At 41.5% G+C, this 24293-nt stretch overlaps 1 protein-coding gene across 1 annotated transcript; it reads left to right on the top strand.

Moving 5' to 3' along the window:
* Nucleotides 1-606: 606 nt before the first annotated feature.
* Nucleotides 607-15456, top strand: LOC146678432 (b(0,+)-type amino acid transporter 1-like). Its single transcript, XM_085391103.1, has 3 exons — nucleotides 607-725; nucleotides 6400-6547; nucleotides 11685-15456. Exons 1-3 carry the CDS (start codon nucleotides 621-623, stop codon nucleotides 11978-11980), a joined length of 549 nt encoding a protein of 182 aa, XP_085247229.1. The 5' UTR covers nucleotides 607-620; the 3' UTR covers nucleotides 11981-15456.
* The last annotated feature ends 8837 nt before the right edge of the window (nucleotides 15457-24293 follow it).

The following is a 24293-nucleotide window of genomic DNA, read 5'->3' as shown; positions in this document are numbered from 1 at the left end:
ATCACAAAAAAATCACTAAAATTAACCCTTTGACTCTCAAATAGTTAATGAATGTTAAGGATTACAGTTAATACAGCTCTAAGGGACATTTGTTAAAAATTGCTATTATATTTGTTTAAAAGCTCCACACAAACAATGCTTACATGCTGAATCACCTTATAATAAACTTAAAATCAACCCAAAACCCTTCTAAAGATATTTCAGTGATCTCTTTAAGGCTGTTATTGAGCTGCTCTATTGATGATTAGTCTAAGATATCACTGCATGAGGTTAATACTGTAGTGAAACTCTTTAAAATCAAAATTTGTGCAATTGAGCCATATCTGTTCCTGGTAATGTAATTAAATCTGTAAGATTATGGGAATCAATTTGTGAACAAATTTAGTTTTGATTTGGCTTTGAGTGGATTTTTAGTGAGCTCTTGTTTCTGAGAGTCACTGTGTATCTTGATGAAAGGGAACATTTACTGCCCATGGAAGAGCATAGTTTTCCCTCTAAACGTTATCATGTCATGATAACCTTTTATAGGGACAACAAAGATGTGTTTCCTGTAAAAGTTAATGCAAGTGGTCTGTAATGTGTGTCAACACTTATGTTACCTCATAGACCAGTGTGTTGCTATGGATGAAAGTGGAATAAGGAAGAGAAAGGAGTCACAGAATGGCTCCACTGACCTTACCAAAGACAACAAGGAGGTGGTGAAGGCCGTTGCCCTTCAAAAAGATGTAAGTATGAACCAGTGTGCTTGACTTTTATATACATGCAGGTTCCTGAGAACAAGTCTCACTAAATTTTCACACTAAAGGATCATCCTTACCTTTTACAATAATAGAGCCTTGGAACTGAGTACCAGGCAGTACCACAGCAAGCGTCTCTACAGATTAACTCCATAATCATCCACTCAGCAGTGCAATCCAGACGCCTAATAAGCTCCATAAGACCTAAAATAAACTTATGGGAACTGAAAGGTTTTCTCAGGTTAAAATAGGATTATTATGATAGTCGTTGCTCTCATCCTGGAAAAGTCCATTCACACATATTTTCCTGCAGACTTCTGTAATTCTCTTTCTGGCATAAAGAAAAGTCACTGGCTTTGTATCTTTATATCAAGCCCCACCAGATCGCTGTTTATTTTAATAGATCTTTAAGATTTTACCCAATGTTTGCATCCTTATATCCTCAGGTAGGGCCCTTCTGGGAGGCCGTCTCACATTTGAAGCATAAATCTAAAAGTGACCACACCCTAGGCTTTAGAATGACCTACCTGAAGAGATAAGGCTTGGAAAATCAGTTACTTTGGTCTCTTCTTTAAACACATTTTATAGACTTGTTTTTATGTGATATTGCTTTTTTATTGCTTCTTCAATCAATCAATCAATCAATCTTTATTTATAAAGCACTTTTCATACAAAAAAAATGTAGCACAAAGTGCTTTACATGGTTAAAAGCAGCTCACCCCACCCTCCAACTCACTCCCCACACTCTCATTAACATAAACGATGTGAATACACGCATATCTTCCCCCCCCACACACACACACAAACACGTAATTCTGCTGCGTGTCTTCTTTTATTATATCGGCATTTACAGTCATGGTAAAAGTAACCCTCCATCAATCCTAATTCAAGACAGTAAAAAAAAAAATCCAGTCCTTACCAGGTACTAAAATGATTTAAATAAACATTAAATGAACAACAACACATAGCATATTATAATGTTTCATTATTTATTTACCAAAAACTGAGCCAAAATGCAGAAGCAGTTTGTGGACAAACTAAGTACACCCAATGATTCAGTATCTTGTAGAACCACTTTTATTTGCCATAACTTGAAGTAATTATTATCTTATTGGTCTCTCACATTATTGTGGAGGATTTTTTTTACCTAATTTTCTTTACAATATTGCTTCAGTGCTCTAAAGTTTGTAGGTATTTGTTTATGCAGCTTTTCAATTAGGTTCAAGACTTAGACAGGGAACTTCAGCACCTTGATTAGTTTCTTTTTTTCAGCCACTTTGTTACAGATTTGCTGATGTGTTTGGGGTCATTCTCCTGGCTCATGACTCACTTTTGGTCAAGCTAGCTGTTGGACAGATAAATCTGACTCTAGAATACTTTTGTATACAGGAGTTAGCGGTTGACTAAATGACTACAAGGTGCCCAAGTCCTGTGGCTGAGTCACCCAAACCATTACCCTTCCACTAGTGTGCTAAACATTTGTCAAAAGTTGTTTGTGTTGATATGGTGTGCCTAAAGGACATTTTTACCCTACAATTTCACCTGGCAACCCATGCAACTTGTCAAACTTCAGCTATGCTGCCATGTTCTTTTTAGATACAAAATGCTTTTTCCTTCCAACCTTTCTACACAAACCATGTTTGTATAGTCTTTTTCAAATTGCACTGTCATGATCCGCAACATTTAACATGCTAGCGGAGGCCTATGGAAGACGCAGCTCTTGTTTTTTGGGGGGTCTTTTTTCCGAGCACCAAACAGCCTGACCTTAGGGTGAATTTTCTGGAATACTCACTCTTGACAACCAGAGATGGGCAGTAACGTGTTACAAGTAACACTTTACTGTAATCTGATTACTTTTTGTAGTAACGAGTAAAGTAAGGGATTACTATTGTAAAAAAGGTAAGTAGATTACTGTTACTTTCCCGTAAGCACGCTGCGTTACTGCGTTACTAAAACCGTGTCTGATGACAATGACGTAAGCGAGTGCAACATTCGTGGCAACAGCTGTGTGCAGATCAGATCAGAGAGTATGAACGTGCAGCGTTTAAAGCGTGGAAGTACTGACCTTACTTTGAGTTTCATTCCGTAAAAAGTGACAAAAACATTAGCGTCCGCTACTCACTGCTTCTTCTTCCTCCTAGCGTTTTTCCCGCTCGGTTGCAGGGTCCACTTTTCTGCAAAGTCGTCTCCACTTGGGTCGGTCAAGGGCGTCGGTCAGATCGGCTTCGATCTTCTTCACGTCGTCCTTGATTCGGTCCATCCATCTCCGCTTTGGTCTGCCTCTAGGTCGACGTCCTCGGGGGCTGAGCCGCAGTGCTGTTCTCACCACTGAGTTCTCATCGCTCCGTACCACATGTCCGTACCACCGCAGCCTCGCTTCTTGCATCTTATCTGTGATTGGCGCGATTCCCATCCTCTTTCTAACGTCGGTGTTCATGACGTGGTCCCATTGTGTCAGGCCTAGGCACCATCGCAGCATCCGCATTTCCATCGTGTGAAGGGCTTGTTCGTGCTTTGCGGTGGCTGGCCAGCACTCGGATCCATAGAGGGCGACGGGGCGCACTACATTCTTGTAGATCTTTGACTTGAGGCGATTGGGCATTCTTCGGTCACACAGGACGCCGGTGACTTGGCGCCATTTCATCCACGCTGCGTTGATCCTGGCTCGTACATCTAGTAGGATATCGCCGTCATTGCTGATCATCGATCCGAGGTATTTGAAATGAGGTACTTTCGCCAGATCTTCTCCATCGACGCTGATCGTGCCGTCGGTCTGGGGGCCAGCCTCTAAGTATTCGGTCTTGTTGGTGTTGAGCCTCAGGCCGAAGTCAGCTAGGCGAGTCTTCCACTGCTGCGTTTGGTATTGCAGTTCTATTCGCGATTCATCGGCCAGGAAGACATCGTCGGCGTAGAGAAGTGTCCAGGGATGGGGTGACTGGAGATCCGCCGTCGCAGTGTCCATGCAAAGGATGAAGAGCAGCGGGTCCGCTGCTCACTGCGTGGGAAGAAAACCCCTAAACTTCCGAGCAAGCACCGGCAAATACTACCAGGGAATGGGAAATTCACAGACAAACTCGCGGATTCTTCCACTGACCGCTGCGGCACACCTGCACCAGGGCAAACATCAGCCTGCTATACAGGTGAAAATAGAGCAACAGGACCGCTGAGTCTTTGATTTAATTTATTTTCTGCTGTTTCACTTGCATTTATTCGAAAGACTGAGTGTAAACACAAAAAATATTTTATTTTATGTGCTGGAATGCGCAGAAAATAGGTTTAAATGTCAAACAAATTTCTTCCACTCAGAGAATGTTGCCTATAATTTAATTTTTGCTTGATGGATAAAGTTAAAAGATTAAAACTAATAAAACAAGTTTAAAAAGAGACTTTTCTACTTGATTACATTTTGTATGATGGATTATGCAGAGAAAGTAGAATTGGGCTGAAAGATCTATTGCTTTATTACCTATTCAGGTTGTAAATCATGTTTTTTTTTAAAAAGTAACTAAGTAATTAATTACTTTTGAAAATAAGTAATCAGTAAAGTAATGAGATTACTTTTGGGGGGGACGTAATCAGTAATTTGTTACTGATTACTTTTTCAAGTCACTGTTGAAAACATTGGGAAGTGTCTTGAAACCTCAGATTTATTGGCAGTAATAATTGCTTCTTTAACATTTTTACTAATGTCTTTCCTTTACAACATTGTGTTATCAGACACTTGAATGCTTCAGACCCACAACTTGACAATGTTTCTGCTCTTAGAAGTGGTCATACTTGCTGATGATCAGTTAATTGTGTAAAAGTGTATTTGATTATTGGCAATTGGCTGGTACTCAATTCTCACTGAATGAGGTATACTTAGTTTTCTATTATTGTTTTTGTCACGGCTGCGGGGTGAGCCGTGTGGTGTGGAGGAAAGGAGGACCCAAAATGCAGGCAGCCAACTGATGATATGAGTGGCGTTTATTTACAAGGTGGCAGTGGCAGAAACAGGCAACGAAGCATGAGAAAATACTAACGGAAACCTAAACTGGGAGAAACTAAAGAGCAAACCTGAAATCTTAACGAAACGGAGAGTGGAGCAGAGAGACGCAGACTAAGGAACAGGATACCAAGAAACACAGCCGAGCCGACAATGAACACAGACCAACACCCACTAAATATACACACACAAGGTAATCGGGTAATCACACACAGGAGGGAAGAACAGCTGAACCCAATACACATGAGGACCGGAGGAGACAAGCTGAACACAATGACAACAGACACAGACTTTCAGAACAAAACAGGAAATCTAGAACCCGAACCGGACACAAGGGGGGAGGACACAGAATAACTAGAACAGAGGGAAATAATCATAAAACACAAAACGCTGGGCCAACGACCCAGCACCATGACAGTTTTTTTACATACTGCTTTTTGAATTTTGGCTTAATTTTTGTTAAATAAATGAAAAAGTATAATTTAATGTTTTGTGAAACCATTTTTTCTATTATGTTTTGATAAAAAAAAAAACAATTAGAATTGAAAGAGTGTGTAATTTTTAATTACTAGTTAACTAGTTAATTATCGCTTTGGTGCCACGGACACTGGTCAGTGACCTGGATTCAATAACCCCAGGATGTGTCTTTTCTGTATTTCTTTATTAATCAATACAATATAATAAATATACTATCAAGTTAGGTTTGCCTTTAGCCAGTTTACATTACTCATGCTGGTTTACTTGTGAAAATGTAATAGGATTAGCCAAATTCTTGGAAAATACTAACTGAAAACTCAGAGGTTGTTGGTTGTTGTGTTGATCTTTGGATCCTCCTCCAAAATTATTATGATGATATCAGATCAACACCAACAAAGGGATATCAGGGTGTGTGCTGACATGCCTCTGAAACATTGTGGTCAAGGTGGTGTCTTTGAATGTGCAAACTAAAGTGGTGGTCATCCTTTTTATGAAGACGGGACCATACTCTGTATCCTCCCTTACAAGATGCATGCAAGGGTACAAAAGAGAAGAGTCTGCCCCTTTGTTGGACCTCAGATTCAGAATAAAAAATGTGGTTTCACTCTGGTTGAGGAACATTAAACCAGCTCTTTGCTCCTCTCAAGGATACTTGGGAAATTTCTAAACAAGTATAGAGATGACAAGCCTCTCTGTTTTTTTTTTTCATGACTAGGTATTGCTGGGTATTGCCCTTATCTCTTGCCTGATCTATCTATAGTGACTAAAAAATGAAATTACCTATAAAAGTGGCATTGCTGTTTGTTTTCACATGTTGTGAGATGTGAGAATTTTGCTTTTAATGATAAGGGACTTCTTCATCTTTAATTTAGTCTTTAGCAGCTTACTCTGCCTCACTCAGCGTGGCAATGTAATGATATCTGATTGAACCAGTTCTTGAGTTTAACTGCTGCTGTCAACCAACTTAAAATCAAAATATGACACGGAAATGGTGCATCAACTATTTCCACTATTATTTCAGATCCCAAGAGCTGAAGCACAGCCACGCATTAAACCGGTGTTGCTAAAAAAAAAATTATTTTATAATATAATTATGATGTTATAGAACACATGGGAATGATAGTTTCCTGAAAACAGTTACTGACATTAAATAACTGAAAAAACACATTAATATTTTTTATTTTCCATGTGCTTGCTTAGGTTGGTCTGCTGAGTGGCATTTGTCTCATTGTGGGGACTATGATTGGCTCAGGCATTTTCATTTCCCCAAAGTCTGTTTTGCTGTACTCGGGAGCTGTGGGACCTTGCCTCCTAATCTGGACTGCTTGCGGCGTGTTATCTACTCTTGGTGAGACCAACATTTTAACTCATATTTCATTGTATTCAGCAACCAGTTCTGTTGCTATATCAGGAATCTAATATTCTTTTCAAGTCATGTAGACAAATAACAATGGTCAAAATAGGAACAAGTTCACACAGTATCCGTACTTTTGAGTAGTCCGTACTAGAAAAGACTCAAAAAGCACTATATAAATATAATAATGTATATATACACGGTTCGCAGCCGAGTGTGAAGCAGCGGGAATGAGGATCAGCACCTCCAAATCTGAGGCCATGGTTCTCAGCCGGAAAAGGGTGGAGTGCCCACTCCGGGTCGGGGATGAGTTCCTGCCCCAAGTGGAGGAGTTCAAGTATCTCGGGGTCTTGTTCGCGAGTGATGGGAGAAGGGAGCCGGAGATCGACAGACGGATTGGGGCTGCAGCTGCAGTAACGCAGACGCTGCACCGGTCCGTCGTGGTGAAGAGGAAGCTGAGTGTAAAAGCGAAGCTCTCAATTTACCGGTCGATCTACGTCCCTACCCTCACCTATGGCCACGAGCTGTGGGTAGTGACCGAAAGAACGAGATCGCGGATACAAGCGGCAGAAATGAGCTTCCTCCGAAGGGTGGCTGGCCTCTCCCTTAGAGATAGGGTGAGAAGTTCAGCCATCCGGGAGGGGCTCAGAGTAGAGCAGCTGCTGCTCCACATCGAAAGGAGCCAGTTGAGGTGGTTCGGGCATCTGAAAAGGATGCCCCCTAGGCGCCTCCTGGGTGAGGTGTTCCAGGCATGTCCCACCGGGAGGAGGCCCCGGGGCAGACCCAGGACACGCTGGAGAGATTATATCTCTCGGCTGGCCTGGGAACGCCTTGGTATTCCCCCGGATAAGCGGGAGGAGGTGGCTGGGGAGAGGGAGGTCTGGGCCTCTTTGCTTAGGCAGCTGCCCCCGCGACCCGGCCTCGGATAAAGCGGATGAAGATGGATGGATGGAATATATATATACACTCAACAAAAATATAAACGCAACACTTTTGTTTTTGCTCCCATTCCCCATGGGATGGACGTAGAGACCTAAAATTCATTCCAGATACACAATATAACCATCCCTCCCAAACAGTGGTCACAAATCAGTCCAAATGTGTGGTAGTGGGCACATCTGCTATATTGAGATGATCCATCCCACCTCACAGGTGTGCCACATCAGGATGCTGATCTGACATCATGAGTAGTGCACAGGTGTACCTCAGACTGCCCACAACAAAAGGCCACCCTGGAATGTGCAGTTTTTTGCGCTATTGGGGGTCTGGGGACCCAGAACCAGTCAGTATCTGGTGTGACCACCATTTGCCTCATGCAGTGCAACACATCGTCGCATGGAGTCTATCAGATTGTCAATTGTGGCCTGTGGAATGTTGGTCCACTCCACTTCAATGGCTGTGCGAGGTTGTTGGATATTCGTGGGAACTGGTACACGCTGTCGTATACGCCGGTCAAGCACATCCCGAACATGCTCAATGGGTGACATGTCCGGTGAGTATGCTGGCCATGCAAGAACTGGGACATTCTCAGCTGCCATCTGCCCTGAACAATGTGAACCATGATTCATCCGTGAAGCGCACACCTCTCCAACGTGCCAGACGCCATCGAATGTGAGCATTTGCCCACACAAGTCTGTTACGGCGACGAGCTGGAGTCAGGTCAAGACCCCGATGAGGACGACGGGCATGCAGTTGAGCGTCCCTGAGACGGTTTCTGACAGTTTGTGCAGAAATTGTTTGGTTGTGCAAACCAATTGTTCCAGCAGCTGTCTGGGTGGCTGGTCTCAGACGATCTTGGAGGTGAACCTGCTGGATGTGGAGGTCCTGGGCTGGTGTGGTTACACGAGGTCTGCGGTTGTGAGGCCGGTTGGATGCGCTGCCATATTCTCTGAAACGCCTGTGGAGACGGCTTATGGTTGAGAAATGAACATTCAATGCATGGGCGACAGATCTGGTTGACATTCCTGCTGTCAGCATGCCAATTGCACGCTCCCTCATTGCTTGTGGCATCTGTGGCATTTTGCTGTGAGACAAAACTGCACATTCCAGGGTGGCCTTTTGTTGTGGGCAGTCTGAGGTACACCTGTGCACTACTCATGTTGTCAGATCAGCATCCTGATGTGGCACACCTGTGAGGTGGGATGGATTATCTCAATATAGCAGATGTGCCCACTACCATACATTTGGACTGATTTGTGACCACTGTTTGGGAGGGATGGTTATATTGTGTATCTGGAATGAATTTTAGGTCTCTACGTCCATCCCATGGGGAATGGGAGCAGTAACAAAGGTGTTGCGTTTATATTTTTGTTGAGTGTATATATTAGGGGTGCAACGATACTCGTATCGATATTGAACCGTTCGATACAGTGCTTTCGGTTCGGTACCCATATGTATCGAACAATACAAAATAAATTTTTTATTTATTTTATCAACTTTCCTTCTGACGATGCTGTCTGTGTTGAGCGCTCAGTGGATCTGCGCTCCACAGTGCAGCCTAGGCAGAGTAGTCGAAAGCAGATTCACTGAGCGCAGGGCAAGCTAGCGAGACAGAAGTTAAGCTCTCCTTGCAACATGGCAAATTGAACCTCCCCCACCCTCATTCAGATTTGCCGTTTGGAACTATTTTGGTTTTCATGTGACGTATGACCCTGAAGGTAAGCGCGTCATGGACTAAAGTAAAACAGTATGTTGGATGTGCCACGCAATGCTCAATTACATGGGTGGGAGCTAGTGTGTTAGCGCAGTTAGCTCGTTAAGGTGTTGGCCGTCCAGCCCCATGCATGGGCGATCCGCGGTAGCTCGTTAACGGAGATTTGCCGTGTTGTGGCGTTAACGTCATTTCAACGAGATTTACGCTGACAGCACTAGTGGGAACACAACAAATATGACTGCACATTTACACCGACATCATCCTAGTGCAAAGACAAGTGGAAGCAGACAAAAATAACAAGCACGCATGCTACAAACTTTACCCGAGTCATTTAGACAGCCGTTAGCACATGATTCTTCTTATGGGGACCTGATATGTTTAATATGCTGCTGAGAATATAGCCCAGACGAAGCGTATAGTATAGCTTTTATTTTGGAAAGAGCCATTTCTCTGTAATAAACTCTCTTTTCCAAAGATGAGTGATTCCTCAATCAGATACAGGGCTCGCAAAATCGCCGACATCCCGATTTTTCCAGTCGGGCTACCAAAATCTATCTCTGCCCTGCCCGTCGGGCTATCGTAGGAAGGAAAAATATATGTCAATGGTTTTGCATTCTTTCGGAAATGTAGCTGGGTAATTATGTCATTGGCATTGGTGAGCCACTGTCAATATGTGACATATTGAAATCGCGTTTGAATTTGCGCTTGTTTTTTGCTTTCACTTTGCAATCGCGTGAACTGTGTATAGAGAGCGACAGCACTGATTGGTGAGTGATGATAATTTGCGCACCAATTCCTCTGGCATCGTCTTATCAATCGTTAGCTTACTATGCAAACATGACAAGTGAAATCTCCCGCAGCAAGCTTAAACATGTGAGAGGTTGATCGCGCAGAGAATCGCTGAGCGTTATGTGGGTGCGTGTGTAAAAGCAGCAGGATACATATTGTAGCGGGTCAGGGCTGTTCGGGGTTCTGTTTGTACAGTTATGTTTTGTTTATGTTGCCATAGTGACGGGTGACGCCCTCTCGCTGCGACGGTGTGTCCTTCCGGGGTCAGAGGGCGCCCTGTGTGTTGTTGTTGCTGTGCTGTTGCTGCGCTGAGCAGTTAGCTAGCGGCAGTGTTCTTCTGCAGATGTCAATAAACGGCTGTGCTCCCTGGCTAGCTCACGGGAAGCAAGACCAAACGATACCTTCGTCTCCTCCTTGTCTGAGCTCACCACAATATTTTAGTTCTGCTGAGCCAAGTAAGACAGGTCAGGGTGAAGAAGTGACAGCCAAAGAAAAGCTTACCACAAAACGGAAAAGTTATGACAAATCAGACTATAAGGCAAAAAGAAAGCGCAGCTTTATGGTTTCATGGACAAAAGAATTTCTGTGGCTGCAATATGACAAGCGAAATAACCAGGGCTGCACATAAGTGGTCCGCAGGTGCGCATTCGCTGTCAAAATAAAAAACGGGCACAAGATAAGAAGTTGCAACGCGTGTTTGCATACATAAGATTTTCAGGAGGAGGACAGACATTTGTTTAGAACTCTTAAAGATGTCAAAGAAGCAAGCTCCTTTAAGCAATTACTGTGATGTTCTTCCACCTCCAAAGAAATGTCAGAAGGAGTCCGAACCACAAAAGAAGCACGTATTCTCGGAAAAGTAGTTGCAGGAGGTGAGCTGGCTTCAAACAAATGATGAACGCACAGAGATGTGGTGCGGAATGTGCCGTGAAAATTTAATAAATGACAAATTAAAAAGGCATGAACGTTTTTTTTTTAATCGAAAAAATATCGAACCGTGACACCAAAGTATCGAACCGAACCGTGAATTTTGTGTATTGTTGCACCCCTTATATATATATATATATATATATATATATATATATATATATATAAAATTTATTTCTGGAAGCACAAGCACCTGCAATGTAACACAAAAAGTTAGAAATAAACAAATTTAAAACCATTTATTTTAAGCTTATTAAAACTAAAAGGAGAGGTAAACGGGATTGAAAATGGCCTGTATTTATATAGCGCTTTACTAGTCCCTAAGGACCCCAAAGCGCTTTACACATTCAGTCATCCACCCATTCACACACTGGTGATGGCAAGCTACACTGTAGCCACAGCCACCCTGGGGCGCACTGACAAAGGCAAGGCTGCCGGACATTGGACCCTCTGACCACCACCAGTAGGCAACGGGTAAAGTGTCTTGCCCAAGGACACAACGACCAAGACTGTCCATGCCGGGGCTCGAACCAGCAACCTTCCGATTACAAGGCAAAGTCCCAACTCTTGAGCCACAATCGCCCCATGAGAGCATAAGAAGCAAGGGAGATATAATGACCAAGCATATATGAGTGTCACAGACATGCAAGGTTTCTTACCACTGCTTTGAATGCATGGACTCAAGTTTTGAAAGTCCCTTCTTCTGTGTTGTTTTACAACTTTCTTTTCTGTGTTTTTGTGATTTTATGTGTGGCTGTATAGGAGCACTGTGTTATGCTGAACTTGGAACCATGATCACCAAATCAGGCGGCGAGTACCCCTGTTTCATGGAGGCTTTTGGCTCTATTGTTGCCTACCTTTACTCCTGGACAACTATTATGGTGTTAAAGCCTTCATCCTTTGCTATCATCACACTGAGCTTTGCAGAATATGCCTCTACTCCTTTCTACCCTGGCTGCTCTCCACCTCTAATTGTCACCAAGTGTCTAGCAGCAGCGGCTATATGTAAGTTCATGCTTGACAGCAATAAACTATACACAAGTACAGAGTCACTTTAGAAGTTCATACATGACTATACTTTACAATGGAAACCACGATTTTCAGGCCATATTAGCCATTTCAAGCTAATGTGTGCCTTATTTGTAAGGTGTCCAGAACAATGTCATTCCCCAATTTGCAGATGTAAAAAAAAATACTTTTATTGAAATTAAAATGATTAAAGCTAACTGTGAAGCCTACACATGACTCAGACCACACAGTATTCTTGCTATGTGTTTCTTTTGTTTGTTGCGCTTCCACAGTGTTTTGGGGTAAAAGGAGTCAGGTTTCCAGCTGACTCCACTCTCCTGTCACCAGCTCTTCCTCGCTCTGTCAGCTTCTGGCTGATGTACAAGATCGGTCACTTTACCCCCCTTACCTGCAGGGACAAAATGGCCAGCCCTCCATTCGAGGTGTCCATTTGCAGGACAAAAAGGGAGGGAAAAGTAAGGTGTGGGGACCTCCCCAAAGAAGGGCTTCTTCACCTACACAAATGCCGCCTGACACCACTCCATCCACTGGACCAGATCTGGTTCACCCTTCCGGGCATGAACTTGTGGTAGTACATGGGCAGGCTGTGATGGATGCTGTTTCTCCATCTTTGGGTGCACCTGTCCGCCCCCAAAGTGGTACCCCAAATACTGGACCTCCCTCTGTTCAACTGCACACTTCTTCAGGTTGGATCTGAACCCAGCTGCCTCAGGGACTCCAGGATCCCAGCCACCCATTGCACATGCTCCGCACATGCTGAGCCTTTTCTTAACCAGGCTCACCAGAGAAGCGCTTTCCACCTCTCTTCATGCTTTCACAATGTGGAGGTGACATATTTGTGTGGCTCCTCCCCAAGCGCACCACCTCATAGTTAACGTCCTCCACTTGTAGTGTGACCACAAAGGGTCCTTGTCACTTGGTGAGTAACGTTCAGCTTAAAGAAGGAAGTAATGCAAGTACTTTGTCTCTCGGTGAAAACTGCCTGAGTCAACAGTGTTGACGTTACCAGATCTGGAGCAAATTTTCCCCAGATAACCTCCTCAAAGTGTGCAGCTTTGCTCTCAGGTCCAGGATGCATTGAATCTCATTTTTGGCTTGGACCTTTCTTTCAGTTTTCTTTAATCAGGTGCAACACCCCCCATGGCTTTCTGCCAAGCAGTAGCTCAAAGGCTGAAAGTCCTGTGGAGCCCTGGGGAGCCTTCCTCACTGCAAATAACAAAGGGTCTAACCAGTGATCCCAATTGCATTCATCCTTGTGAATGAACTTGCAAATCATGGAATTTAAAGTCTTATTCAGTTACTCCACCAACCCATCAGTTTGAGGGTGGTAGACGTACTGTAGGTCTGAACAGATTTAATTCCCAACAATTCCTACAACTCTTTAAGTGTGTGAGAGACATGAATCATGTGCCCTGATCAGTCAGTATCACTTTCATGATCCCAACTCAGGAGATGACCTGAAACAGATGAGCATTCCAGGAGGTAATACCTGGAGTAGACCATCCACCGGATAGCCATTCGTATCACATCCCTAGCAAATTGTTCCCAGAAATAGGGGATAGACGTGAGTTATCTGCAGCCTTCACTGTATGCATTTTTCTTTTGAACTTTATGTGCAGAGGTATAATGGGATACTTGTGAAGATCCCTAGGAACACAGTTCACCTCCATCTACTCTGCCTTCATTAATAGCCCATTTGCCATTGGGCATTATTAAAGGCAGAGTGGATTCGCCACTAGGGTTTGGTGGATCAGGGTTTGTGTGTTATCCGTGTCCACCAAAGCCTGGCGTGTACCCCCTTGACAACTTACTGGAATGCTGTACATCCCTCCTGGACCAGGGCAGGTGTTTGGAGCCCCAGGTATGTGAAACACCTCAACAGACACTCAGATCCCAGCCGCCTGCACTTCCAGCACTCCTGTGCCACCCACCGTGGCTTGGATACATTGTCTGCTCCTTCCAGGGCCTGGGCAAGCGGACCAGGTGAAAAATGGTTTGTGGCCCAAAGCACCAGTTGCTGCTCCCCTAAGGAGGGGCCAGGGAGCCTCTATCTCAGTGCTTGCATGAGCTGTGGTCTCCTGGCTGGCTGTGGATCTCTGCTGCCTCGGTCCGTGCAGCCAGGTGGTCCTCTGCAAGGGTGACCGTGGCTTCCAAGCTTGCTGACTGATGGCAGCGGACCCAACGTGCCATTTCCAGGTCGTCCATGAACTGCTCCAGAACCATCATTGCCACGCCTCTCCCTCTGATGGCTGGGCTGCAGACACCTCACTGCTGTGTCATGCAGCTTCCAGGCCCATATGAACAGCTGGTCCTCTGCCATCATTTGATTGTCCCGGAACCGCTGGTGATGGTCTTCCGGGTAGAGGCCCAAGTTATCCATGGCAGATGCCCTTGAAGCTTCGTCGTGAGGCCAGCGGCAGGCTCAGAGCCGCCATCTGAGCCACTCTGCCACTGTTACGCCTGTGGCTCTGAATGCCTCCAGAAAGACCCAAGGGTCGTCACCCTCCCCCATCCAGTATATCATCACCGCCAGTGGACGAGGGGGCGGTGGCAAAGTGACCCTCACCCACCTCCCCAAAATCTGTGCCTGATGCTCGGTCCTGAAGTCTCCACAGCTGCTCTCTTTGCTCTGCTGCTTGCTCCACATGCATCGCAGCCATTTCAGCTGCCACCATCTGTGCCAGCAGTTAAACCAGCTGTGCGGTTTGTGTCCATCCATCCATTCTCTTCTGCTTATCTTTGTCAGGGCCATGTGGGGGCTGGAGCCTATGCCAGCTACCACAGGGCGAGACTGGTGACCTGGCCAGATCGCCAGTCTGTCACAAGGCTAACACAAAAAGACAGCTTGCTCCACGTGCATTCACACTCATATTCACACCTGTGGGCAATTTAGAATTATGAGTTAAACTAACCCCTAATACCAAGTCTTCTTTGAAAAATCCATTTAATGTTAAATGTATAGGTAGGAAATTATATGATTACATTTTCTGTTATTTTGCAGTGACCATCACATCCATCAACTGTTTAAGTGTTGTTAGATTATAATATTATTTTATGCCGTTATACCCCTAATTAAAGATTGTGAATTATTATGTAGTTTTAGTTTGCATTATTCTCCTGAATTAGAAGAAGCTGACAACTATTGCATTAGTTAAACTGATTTGCATTACATTAAACTGCTGACTTGTTGTGAATGAATGATATTGTTTTATGATGCATTATACTGCTGAGTTATAAGAAATCTAATTTGTCTGAGTAGAAGAGAACAGAGTGTGCTGGAGTTTTCTGCCCCATTTCAGCAGGAGCAGATAAACAGGGAGCCAAGGTCGTAGCTTAGGCGCTGTGTGAGAGAAAGCATGTGAATGTTTAGGCTTTGTATGATAAGGTGGAGGCACCAGAGGCTATAAAAGTTTGAGCAATGCTCCACCATTTTGAGATTTTGAGGCTGTCTGCATCAGTGTCCATCTCCCACGCGTGTGTTCATTAAAATCATCGTTTGACTCAACCCGGCCGGACCAGTGTTGTTATTGTGGTTTTTTCTCTTGTCTCCATCCCCAATATTTTGAACCTTAACAGTGTCAAACTGGCAAGTTATGTGCAAAACTTCTTTACTGCAGCCAAACTTATAATCATTCTTGTCATAGTTGGAGCAGGAATCGTTCTGTTGGCACAAGGTCAGTCTTCTTATAGATCTTTACATACAGCTCTGTCTTTAAATGTTTGTGTTAATAAATGTTAATCAATGTTTAACCACTAACATTATTGTATATTATGTATTTGTGTCTAGGAAAAACAGAGAATTTTTCAAATGCTTTTGATGGCACTGCAACATCTTTTGGAGCAATTGGACTTGCATTTTATAATGGGCTTTGGGCTTATGATGGATGGTAATTATTTACTTGGTTTCATACTTTCTCAGGCTATATGTGATAATATGATGAGTACTGCTCTTCTGAATTCAAATAAGGGGCACCATCCTCAGCATTCAGAAAAGAAAAGAACAAAACTGTTTTACATCTTTGTTTTTAAAAATGACATACTTCAAACTGCTTGCATTTTATCTCAAATAACCTTACTGATGTATCCAGATCAGGCAGCATTCAACAAATTACACTAAAATATTTTTAGTAAGCAGATACCATAACCATCAAGGCCCAGGTAGAAACGTGGGCCTTGATGATGAACCTGTGAAACTATTTTAGCTTTCTATACAATTACAGATGATGTACTGGTTGAGTATGTTGTTTTTAGTTATGCATTTCTGTATTACATTGCTAGTACAAGCATGTGAAAAAGTGTACCCTCTTTCTAAGGTTTTACATAACAGGAGATGAGCAAAAAATCATCTAGATCTTACTAGATCTAGAACCATTAAATTACAACCTCATGATGAAATAGCTATGTCCAAATGCAGGAGCAGTGTATGAAAACTGGAATACACTCCACGATTCAGTAGTTTGTAAAACCCCTTTTGGCAGCAATAAATTAACTTAGTCATTTCTTCTAGGACTCTCAGTTTCCTTCATCATTATAGAGGATTTCTGGCCCACTGCTTTTGCAATACTGTTCAGTTCAGTGAGGTTTTGGGCATTTGTTTATGCACGACTCCTACCACTGCTTTTCAGCTAGAAAGGGCTGAATTTTTACTGAGTGACAGATATACCTATATTTTTTATTTGTTTTTCACTCATTCTCTTGTAGCTTTGCTGGGATCACTGCTCTCTTGCATGATTCAATTTAGCCAATTTTAGTTGTTGGATAACTGGTCTCATATTTGATTCTAGAATACTTTGGTATATAGAGGAGTTAATGGTCAACTCAATGACTGCAAGGTGCCCAGGCTCTGCAAAACGAGCACAAATCATTACCGCTCTACCACCTTGCATGACAGTTGGTGTGAGGTGTTTGTGCTGATATAATTTCTTTTGTTTTTGCCAAATATTCTCCACTTTGGTCTCATCTTTGAAAAGAATATACTTCCAGGAATCTTGTGTTTTTTCAGATGTATTTGCAAATTTTGCTACCATATTTTATTAGAGAACTGAGACATTTTTCTGGCAAACCTTCCAAGCAAAACCATACTTGTTCAGTATTTTTTTATTTGTACTGTCATCAACTTTAACATTGAACATGGTAACTAAGGCCTGTAGAGTCTGAAATGTAACTCTTCGGTTTTTGGCAACTTCTGTAATCCTGGGAATATTGGCACTTGGCACTATAGATTCATGAAGTTCAAATTGCTTGCTTTAAAATGTATACATGCCTCACAACTCTTCTGAGATTGACGAATAGTAAAGTTGTTTCTCCAGTATCTTTACTAACTTCTATCTTTACTATCTTTCCCCCTTGCCTCTGTGTTAACACACACCTGAATGATCCAGACTAGAAAACTGCCAAAACTGCCAGTGATCACTGCAGTGTAGTTTATTAGCAGCACCAGTTGGTATTAAACCTTTTAATTTCCATGGAAAACATGATTTAGTGTCATTCATCTGAGGTTGTATTTAAAGGGCAAATAAAACATAAAAGACACAAAAGAATAAGTTACTGCTACCGAAGATGCTGAAGAGGCTAACTCTTTTTCTGTTTATTAGGCCAGGAAAACTGGACTTAACTGGGTTACTGAGTATGTGCATATACATTTGAGTCCAATGCTCTACTGAGAAGTATGTGTCATATATTTTCCATTTCATTACTTTTACAGGAACCAACTAAATTTCATCACAGAAGAGCTAAAAAACCCAGTTAGGTAAAAACATGCCTTAAAGAAACTCTAGTATTAGGCAATAATTTACAAGGCGTTGAATTTTTTTAAAATAAATTTTCTTTTGTTGATTAATTTCAGGACCTTACCACTGGCGATTGTTATTGGGATTCCTTTGGTTACTGTGTGCTATATTTTGGTCAATGTTGCTTACTTCACTGTTATGACCACAACTGAACTGCTTTTGTCTCCAGCGGTTGCTGTGGTAAGGATAACACTGGTCAATAAGCATCTTGCTACTGGGATTCACTCACCTATACTTTAACAAATGTTTACTTAGTGACTGCAAATCTGATAATCATTTTTATCTAGCTAGTAATATTAGTTTTTAGGTATGATGTTTCAAGTATTTGACAGTTGGATGGATGCAAACAACCAAGGAACTTTATTACAACACTGTCTGTAATAAAAGGAAGAGATTGTATTACTTTTTTGGTGGGAGATTGAAAATTAGACATAGTGATAAATAATATTGATATTAAAGTGTCAAAATCAAGCTTCATATCTTGAATTACTGTAAAAACAAGTAGCAAATACAAATATCTTTTGTCAATCATTGAAAGTTAAAATAGCTGAGAGACGTTAATTTTTAAATTTAAATTCAGTCTGTAATAACTTATTACTGATATCAAATTTTAACAGACATAAATGAGAACATCCCCAAAAGACCTAGTTATTAATCCACATGTAATGCAGTATGCCTAAATTTTATTTATTTATGACAGTTGTAAATGAGCATAATAGCCCCTTGTTTTCATACCTTGACGTTAACGCCACAACACGGCAAATCTCCGTTAACGAGCTACCGCGGATCGCCCTGTGCGTGGGGCTGGACGGCGTCAACACGTTAACGAGGAAACTGCGCTAACGCAGTAGTTCCCACCCATGTAATTGAGCATTGCCTGGCACATCCGACATACTGTTTTACTTTTGTCCATGACGCGCTTACCTTCAGGGTCATACTTCACATGAAGACCAAAATAGTTTCAAAGGCCAGATCTGAATGAGGGTGGGGAGGTTCAATAAACCATGTTGCAACGAGCTTAGCTTCTGTCTTGCTAGCTTTTTCTGCGCACAGTGGATCTGCGCTCGACAGTGCAGCCTAGGCAGAGTAGTCGAACGCAGATCCACTGAGCACTCAACACAGACAGCGTCGTCAGAAGAAAAGTTGATAAAATAAATTAAAAATTTTGTATTGTTCGATACATATGTGTACCGAACCGAAAGCACTGTATTGAACGGTTCAATATCGATACGAGTATCTATCTATTGCTCAGAGTGATTGCTCAATGCTGAGATGAACAATCACTATACAAGCAACTGTTTTATTTAGCCACACTGCAAAATGTTTTTTATTTGGTCAAAGGTCACTTCATGTTGGGATTCTATTGGGATTCTCAGTGAATCGGTTTGAATCAGCACTTGAGCAAAGGGAATTGTAAACATTTTAACTGTGTTGTAACAGACAGAAGCACATGAAGACCTTGCATATGTCTAACTTTTCTTGTTGTTCCCAAACATCAAAGATTTGTAAACGTTTGTGCATTAATTTTTAACAATGCTTCTCCCCTGAGTTATACTGTAATGAGGCTATTGTGTTTACATGATGGTTTATGAAATTATTAATCTTATTGGTCATGAAATACACATAAAAATAAAATGTTTGTGATTACAGCAAATAACCGTTCTGGTCTTTTTCATCTGTTTGCTACTTTAACTAACTGCTTAAATATGCTCTGATATGGTCTTTTTCATAATTGCAGTTGGATGGATAGCAAACAGTGATTCTAAGATATAGTCGCCTTTAATTAATAGAAGTACTTCTACTTGGATGTGTTTACGCCTACTTGACGGTGTACAACGATCCTGAGCGATGAAGCGAAGATTTCCACTTTTGACACATCAGATGGTCATGAAAAAGTGTTTCTTTCTTTCAGGTCCATGTGCATAAATTAATAAATGTATTTTGATAGGAAAAATATGCTAGGTAAAACATGCTTGTACTGGGTTGGGCCCACTTTGGCATTAAGAACTCTTCATGGAATAGATTCAATAAGGTGCTGTAAACATTCCACTCCATATTGACATGATCATATCAGACAGTTGTTGCAGATTTGATGGCTGCACATCCATGATGCAAATCTCCTCTTCAGCAACATACTGAATGTGCTCTACTGGATTGAGATTTGGTAACTGTGGAGGCCATTTGAGTACAGTGAACTCATCATCATGCTCAAGAAACCAGTTTGAAGTGATCTGCAAAACGTTCAGCAATAATAACTAGGTAACTGGTACCCAGGTGGTGTTTAAATGATGCTTCGTGGGTATGAAGGGATCCAAAGTGTGCCAAGAAAATATCTCCACAGCATGTGGGCTTTATGTCAGAAGCATGTATTCTGTATAGAGAAATGGCAGAAAGTTGTAATTTAACCACAAACAATGATCTTTTCTCAAAAGCCAAGTCCTTTAATAGCTTTAATGCATAACATTAACAACATTTTAATGTCTAAACCAAATGATTCCCTCCTCCAAAGTCCAAATGTCTCTCAAAAGAGGTATTTTATTTTGTGTACGCAGACACTGATCAGTACATAGATCAGTATCTATGCAGAGCCAACTGATAAGGAATTGTTTTCCAGGACGTGAAAGTAATGTTGAGGAAAGCCAAAAATAACAAAACTTTGATTCCAGGAATTGATAGATGAAAGGTTATGGCTATTTCAAGGGAAAGCAGTCAAACAAGCACCTTGTGAATTATTACATGGATAGAATGCCAGTAACAACACTAAGAACTATCACTTTATGCCAATGAATTACAAAATCAAGTATCCTAACATTCATTGTCAATCATTAGCAGACTGCAGAGTGACTGGCCTGTCTCCACTTAATTGTCCACCAGATGTCAGTACAGCACCAATATGTTTATATAACTAAAACTATAGAGAGGGTCTGTGTCATCACACTAATACGCCTCATATGCATTATGTATACTGAATAATTCCACTAATTTTGTGTGTTTGAAATATTGGGAGTAGAATCAGCTGCACAGTTGGATTAATAGTGAAAAGAGTGAGGAATGGTACATGTCCTTGTTAATGATATTTTAATAATTGATAAAAAAAAAAAAGTAGTGATTAGAGATAAAAGGAAGTGGACATCTAAGTTAAAGGCATTTCTTACTAATGAGGTATGAATTACTTGAAAGAACAGCCGCATGCAGAAACTTAGTTTGGTCTTTGTTGCCCTCTACTGGCCAACATTGTCCTGTTTTTTGGTGTAAAATTTTTTATTTTTTTTTCTTCCAGAAGGGCCGGTAAATCTGAATTGGCTCTGGACGGTAGACATTTGCAGGGAAGCTGATAACTAACTTCTGCCAAAACGGGTTGGAACTGACTGTAGGATCAGCATGCTGGTTGTGTAGCCCGCTGTATTTGGCTCTGTTTAAATGCACATGTTACAGCAGGATGTTATCCTGCAGAATCAACTCAACAGGTTCCACATAAAGAGAAATAAATGTTGACAAAACACATGGCTCTACTGGAAATAGATAAGATTATGATTCAGTGCACATCGCCATTAAATAGAACTTAACAGGCTTATTCCATCATATATTTTCTTCCTCAATTTAGGGGATGAAAATTTGAACTAAGCAGAGACGAGCAGTTACGTTGTGTTTCATCACTCTTTAATGGGCATGGGGTCCCAGAGTGAAAGAAACAACATTTTTCATTTGGGTAATGGGCAGAGAAAGTAAAGCTGACCAATCTGAATTCAGAATAAGTTCTGCCTTTATGTAGTGTTAGTGAGCTTGAAATGGTGCTGACGTTTGAGCGGTGTTTAGGGATTCGACGCCATTAAAGAATGGGTCAAGTGACATCAAGAGTCATCCATACTACACTCCCTCAAATAACACAAAGATTTGATTTGTGGTTCTGTTGTATATGTGCAACTGACAAAACAAAGCATCATTTATCATGATGGCAAGGTGGCTAGACACATTAAGCAGTTTACTTCTCAGTGTAAAGTCATGAATACAAGTCTTCTAAAAAGATCAAATGCATACAAATTGTGTTTTACTGCTTTGACATTGTCGTATGTCCAGCAGACAAAAGCACAATTAATTGACATTTTGTATTTTTAGAATAATTGGCACGTCATGAAATGGAAAAATATGACAAAGAAGACCCAAGACTGTTGATCAGCTAAAAGACAAGATACAGATGAGAATGGGACAACAGTCCTCTCCCAAAGTCCAGTTCTCCTCATTTACAGACTGTTTTTAAAAGATGAAGGGCTACCATGCAATGGTATATCTCTCCCAGCTTTTTTGAGATGTGTTGCCAGGAAATTCAAAATTAGCCATTTTTGTCTTGAAATCTAACTTTTTTCAGAGTTGGGATTGTAGGGGAGAAAAACCCCAACAAAAACAAAAAAGCAAAATGTACCCTTTTCTTCTATTATAAAAGGACTACAAAGATATACACTGCTGGTTAAAAGTTTTAGAACTCCCCAATTTTTTCAGTTATTTATTGTAATTCAAGTCATTTAAGTCCAATGAAAAGCCTGAAATGGTACAAAGGTAAGTGGTGAGCTGCCAGAGGTTAAAAAAAAGGTTAAGGCTACCCAAAACTGAATAATAATGTACATTTCAGAATTATACAAAAAGGCCTTTTTCAGGGAACACAAAATGGGTTAACAATTTAAAGCTGTTCTCCAGCAGTGGAGGTTGATCAAGCCTTGAAAGCTGGTGCTACTAATTCCTACAGATGTTCCAACTTTTCTAGTTTACCTACAACCCCCTCTGTCTGCATAAAAGCAGTGAACACACTGTGGTACCATACCCTCGTGAGCATCAGTTGAACAGTATTGTACTGCAGTGCAGGTAGTGAGTAGCTACAAAAATGGCAAAAAAAAGGGCAATTAACAATGGAAAGAGACATTGTTAATTGTCTCTCTTCCATAACATGTAAAAATGAACATCTTTCCTTCAGACACATTGCAAAGAAAGTCAAAGTGTCAGTGAGTACAGTTTCCTTCACCATCAAAAGGCACTCAGAATCTGGGGTACACTCTCACAGGAAGACATCCGACAGACCCAAAGAAATAACTGAATCAAAGGACAAGTTTCTGTGAGGTAACAGCTTGCGTGATAGGCGGCTCACAGGACAACAGCTTCAAGTACAGCTTAATAGTGGTCATAGGAAGCAAGTCTTAGTTTCAACTGTGAAGAGAAGACTTCAAGCTACAGGTTTGACAGGACAAATTGCAGCAAGAAAGCCATTGCTAAGACGACAGAATAAGACAAAGAGGCTTGCCTCGGTCATGAAACGCTGCCATCGGACTACTGAAGACTGGAAGAAGGTATTATGGACTGATGAGTCAAAACTTGAAATCTTTGGTTCATCACTCAGGATCTTTATATGCTGTCGAGTAGGCGAAAAGATGGTTACATAGTGTGTGGTCAACTGTCAAACACAGAGAAGGAAGTGTGATGGTTTGTGGCTGTTTTGCTGGATCCAGAGTGAGAGGCACCCTGAACCAAACGGCTACTACAGCATTCTGCAGGGCCATGGAGTACTCTCTGATATGCGCCTAGTTGGTCAGGGGTTCATCCTGCAGTAAGATAATGACCCAAAACATAAGTCGCAGCTATGCCAGAACTATATCAGGAAATAAGAACAAGATGGTAAACTTGAAAACATGGAGTGGCCAAAAACAGTCTCCAGACATAAACCCCATCGAGCTGGTTTGGGATGAACCGGACAGAAGAGTGAAAGCTAGCTATTTTGATGAGTCCAAAATTTCGAATACATTTTGGTCTATAAATTGATTTCATGTTTTCTTTTTTAACTCCAATTGCTTATTTGTAGTATGCTTTCATTTCAGAGTGCAATGAGACATTAAACTGCATAACCGTCAATAAAAACCTGTAACAAATTGGAGTGTTGATATTTATCAAAAACCAATTTTAGTCTCTTTGAAGGAAGTGCCAATATATTAGACATTTAAAACATAGTAGAGAGACCCAAGATTGTATTCATAAGGGGAGATAAGTAAAATAGCTGAAAACCTTAAATTCTATCGGTGTATTGACTTTTAGATTTTTTTTTTTAAAATTAAGTAAAAAAAATAATCCTGCATTAAAATGTTGGGGAGTAGAAGGGTTATAAGACACAAAACAGGTACAACATTTTTTAAATTTTTACTTTTCACCCACTACATATAGCAGGCAAACAAATTAAAACTTCAGCACACTGGAATGTGGTGTTTTGGTTCCATTGTGGGGATAAAAAAAAGCTGTAGTTCCACCTAAAGTAGGGCACCTGATCACTGTACAACTCTTTGTACCTTTTGAACAATCACATTGAGCGACATATTTTTTCTTGTACTCATGGAAAAAATGGGATAGCTCAAACTCTGTGCAGATAAAAAAAAAAAAGGGTTTCTCTGGTCCTGCAAACTTGTAGTGATATATTCAAGTGCAGTTTCTTCAGTCTGTTAATTGCCGACTATGGCATGTCTTAATCAAACTTTGCATTAGTCCTGTGATAGATTGATTGAACATTAATATGCCAAAA

The sequence above is a fragment of the Rhamphochromis longiceps genome, linkage group LG1 (genome assembly GCF_057381845.1).
Source record: "Rhamphochromis longiceps isolate RC_006_pf linkage group LG1, R_longiceps_female_GT1.1, whole genome shotgun sequence".
Lineage (NCBI taxonomy): Eukaryota > Metazoa > Chordata > Actinopteri > Cichliformes > Cichlidae > Rhamphochromis > Rhamphochromis longiceps.
This window is presented reverse-complemented; position numbering and strand designations above follow the sequence as displayed.

Coding starts and splice junctions, on each gene's coding strand:
- LOC146678432 (XM_085391103.1), top strand. CDS start 621: ATGGATGAAAGTGGAATAAGGAAGAGAAAGGAGTCACAGAATGGCTCC. Junction 726..6,399: donor CCGTTGCCCTTCAAAAAGAT/GTAAGTATGAAC, acceptor GTGCTTGCTTAG/GTTGGTCTGCTGAGTGGCAT. Junction 6,548..11,684: donor CGGCGTGTTATCTACTCTTG/GTGAGACCAACA, acceptor GTGGCTGTATAG/GAGCACTGTGTTATGCTGAA.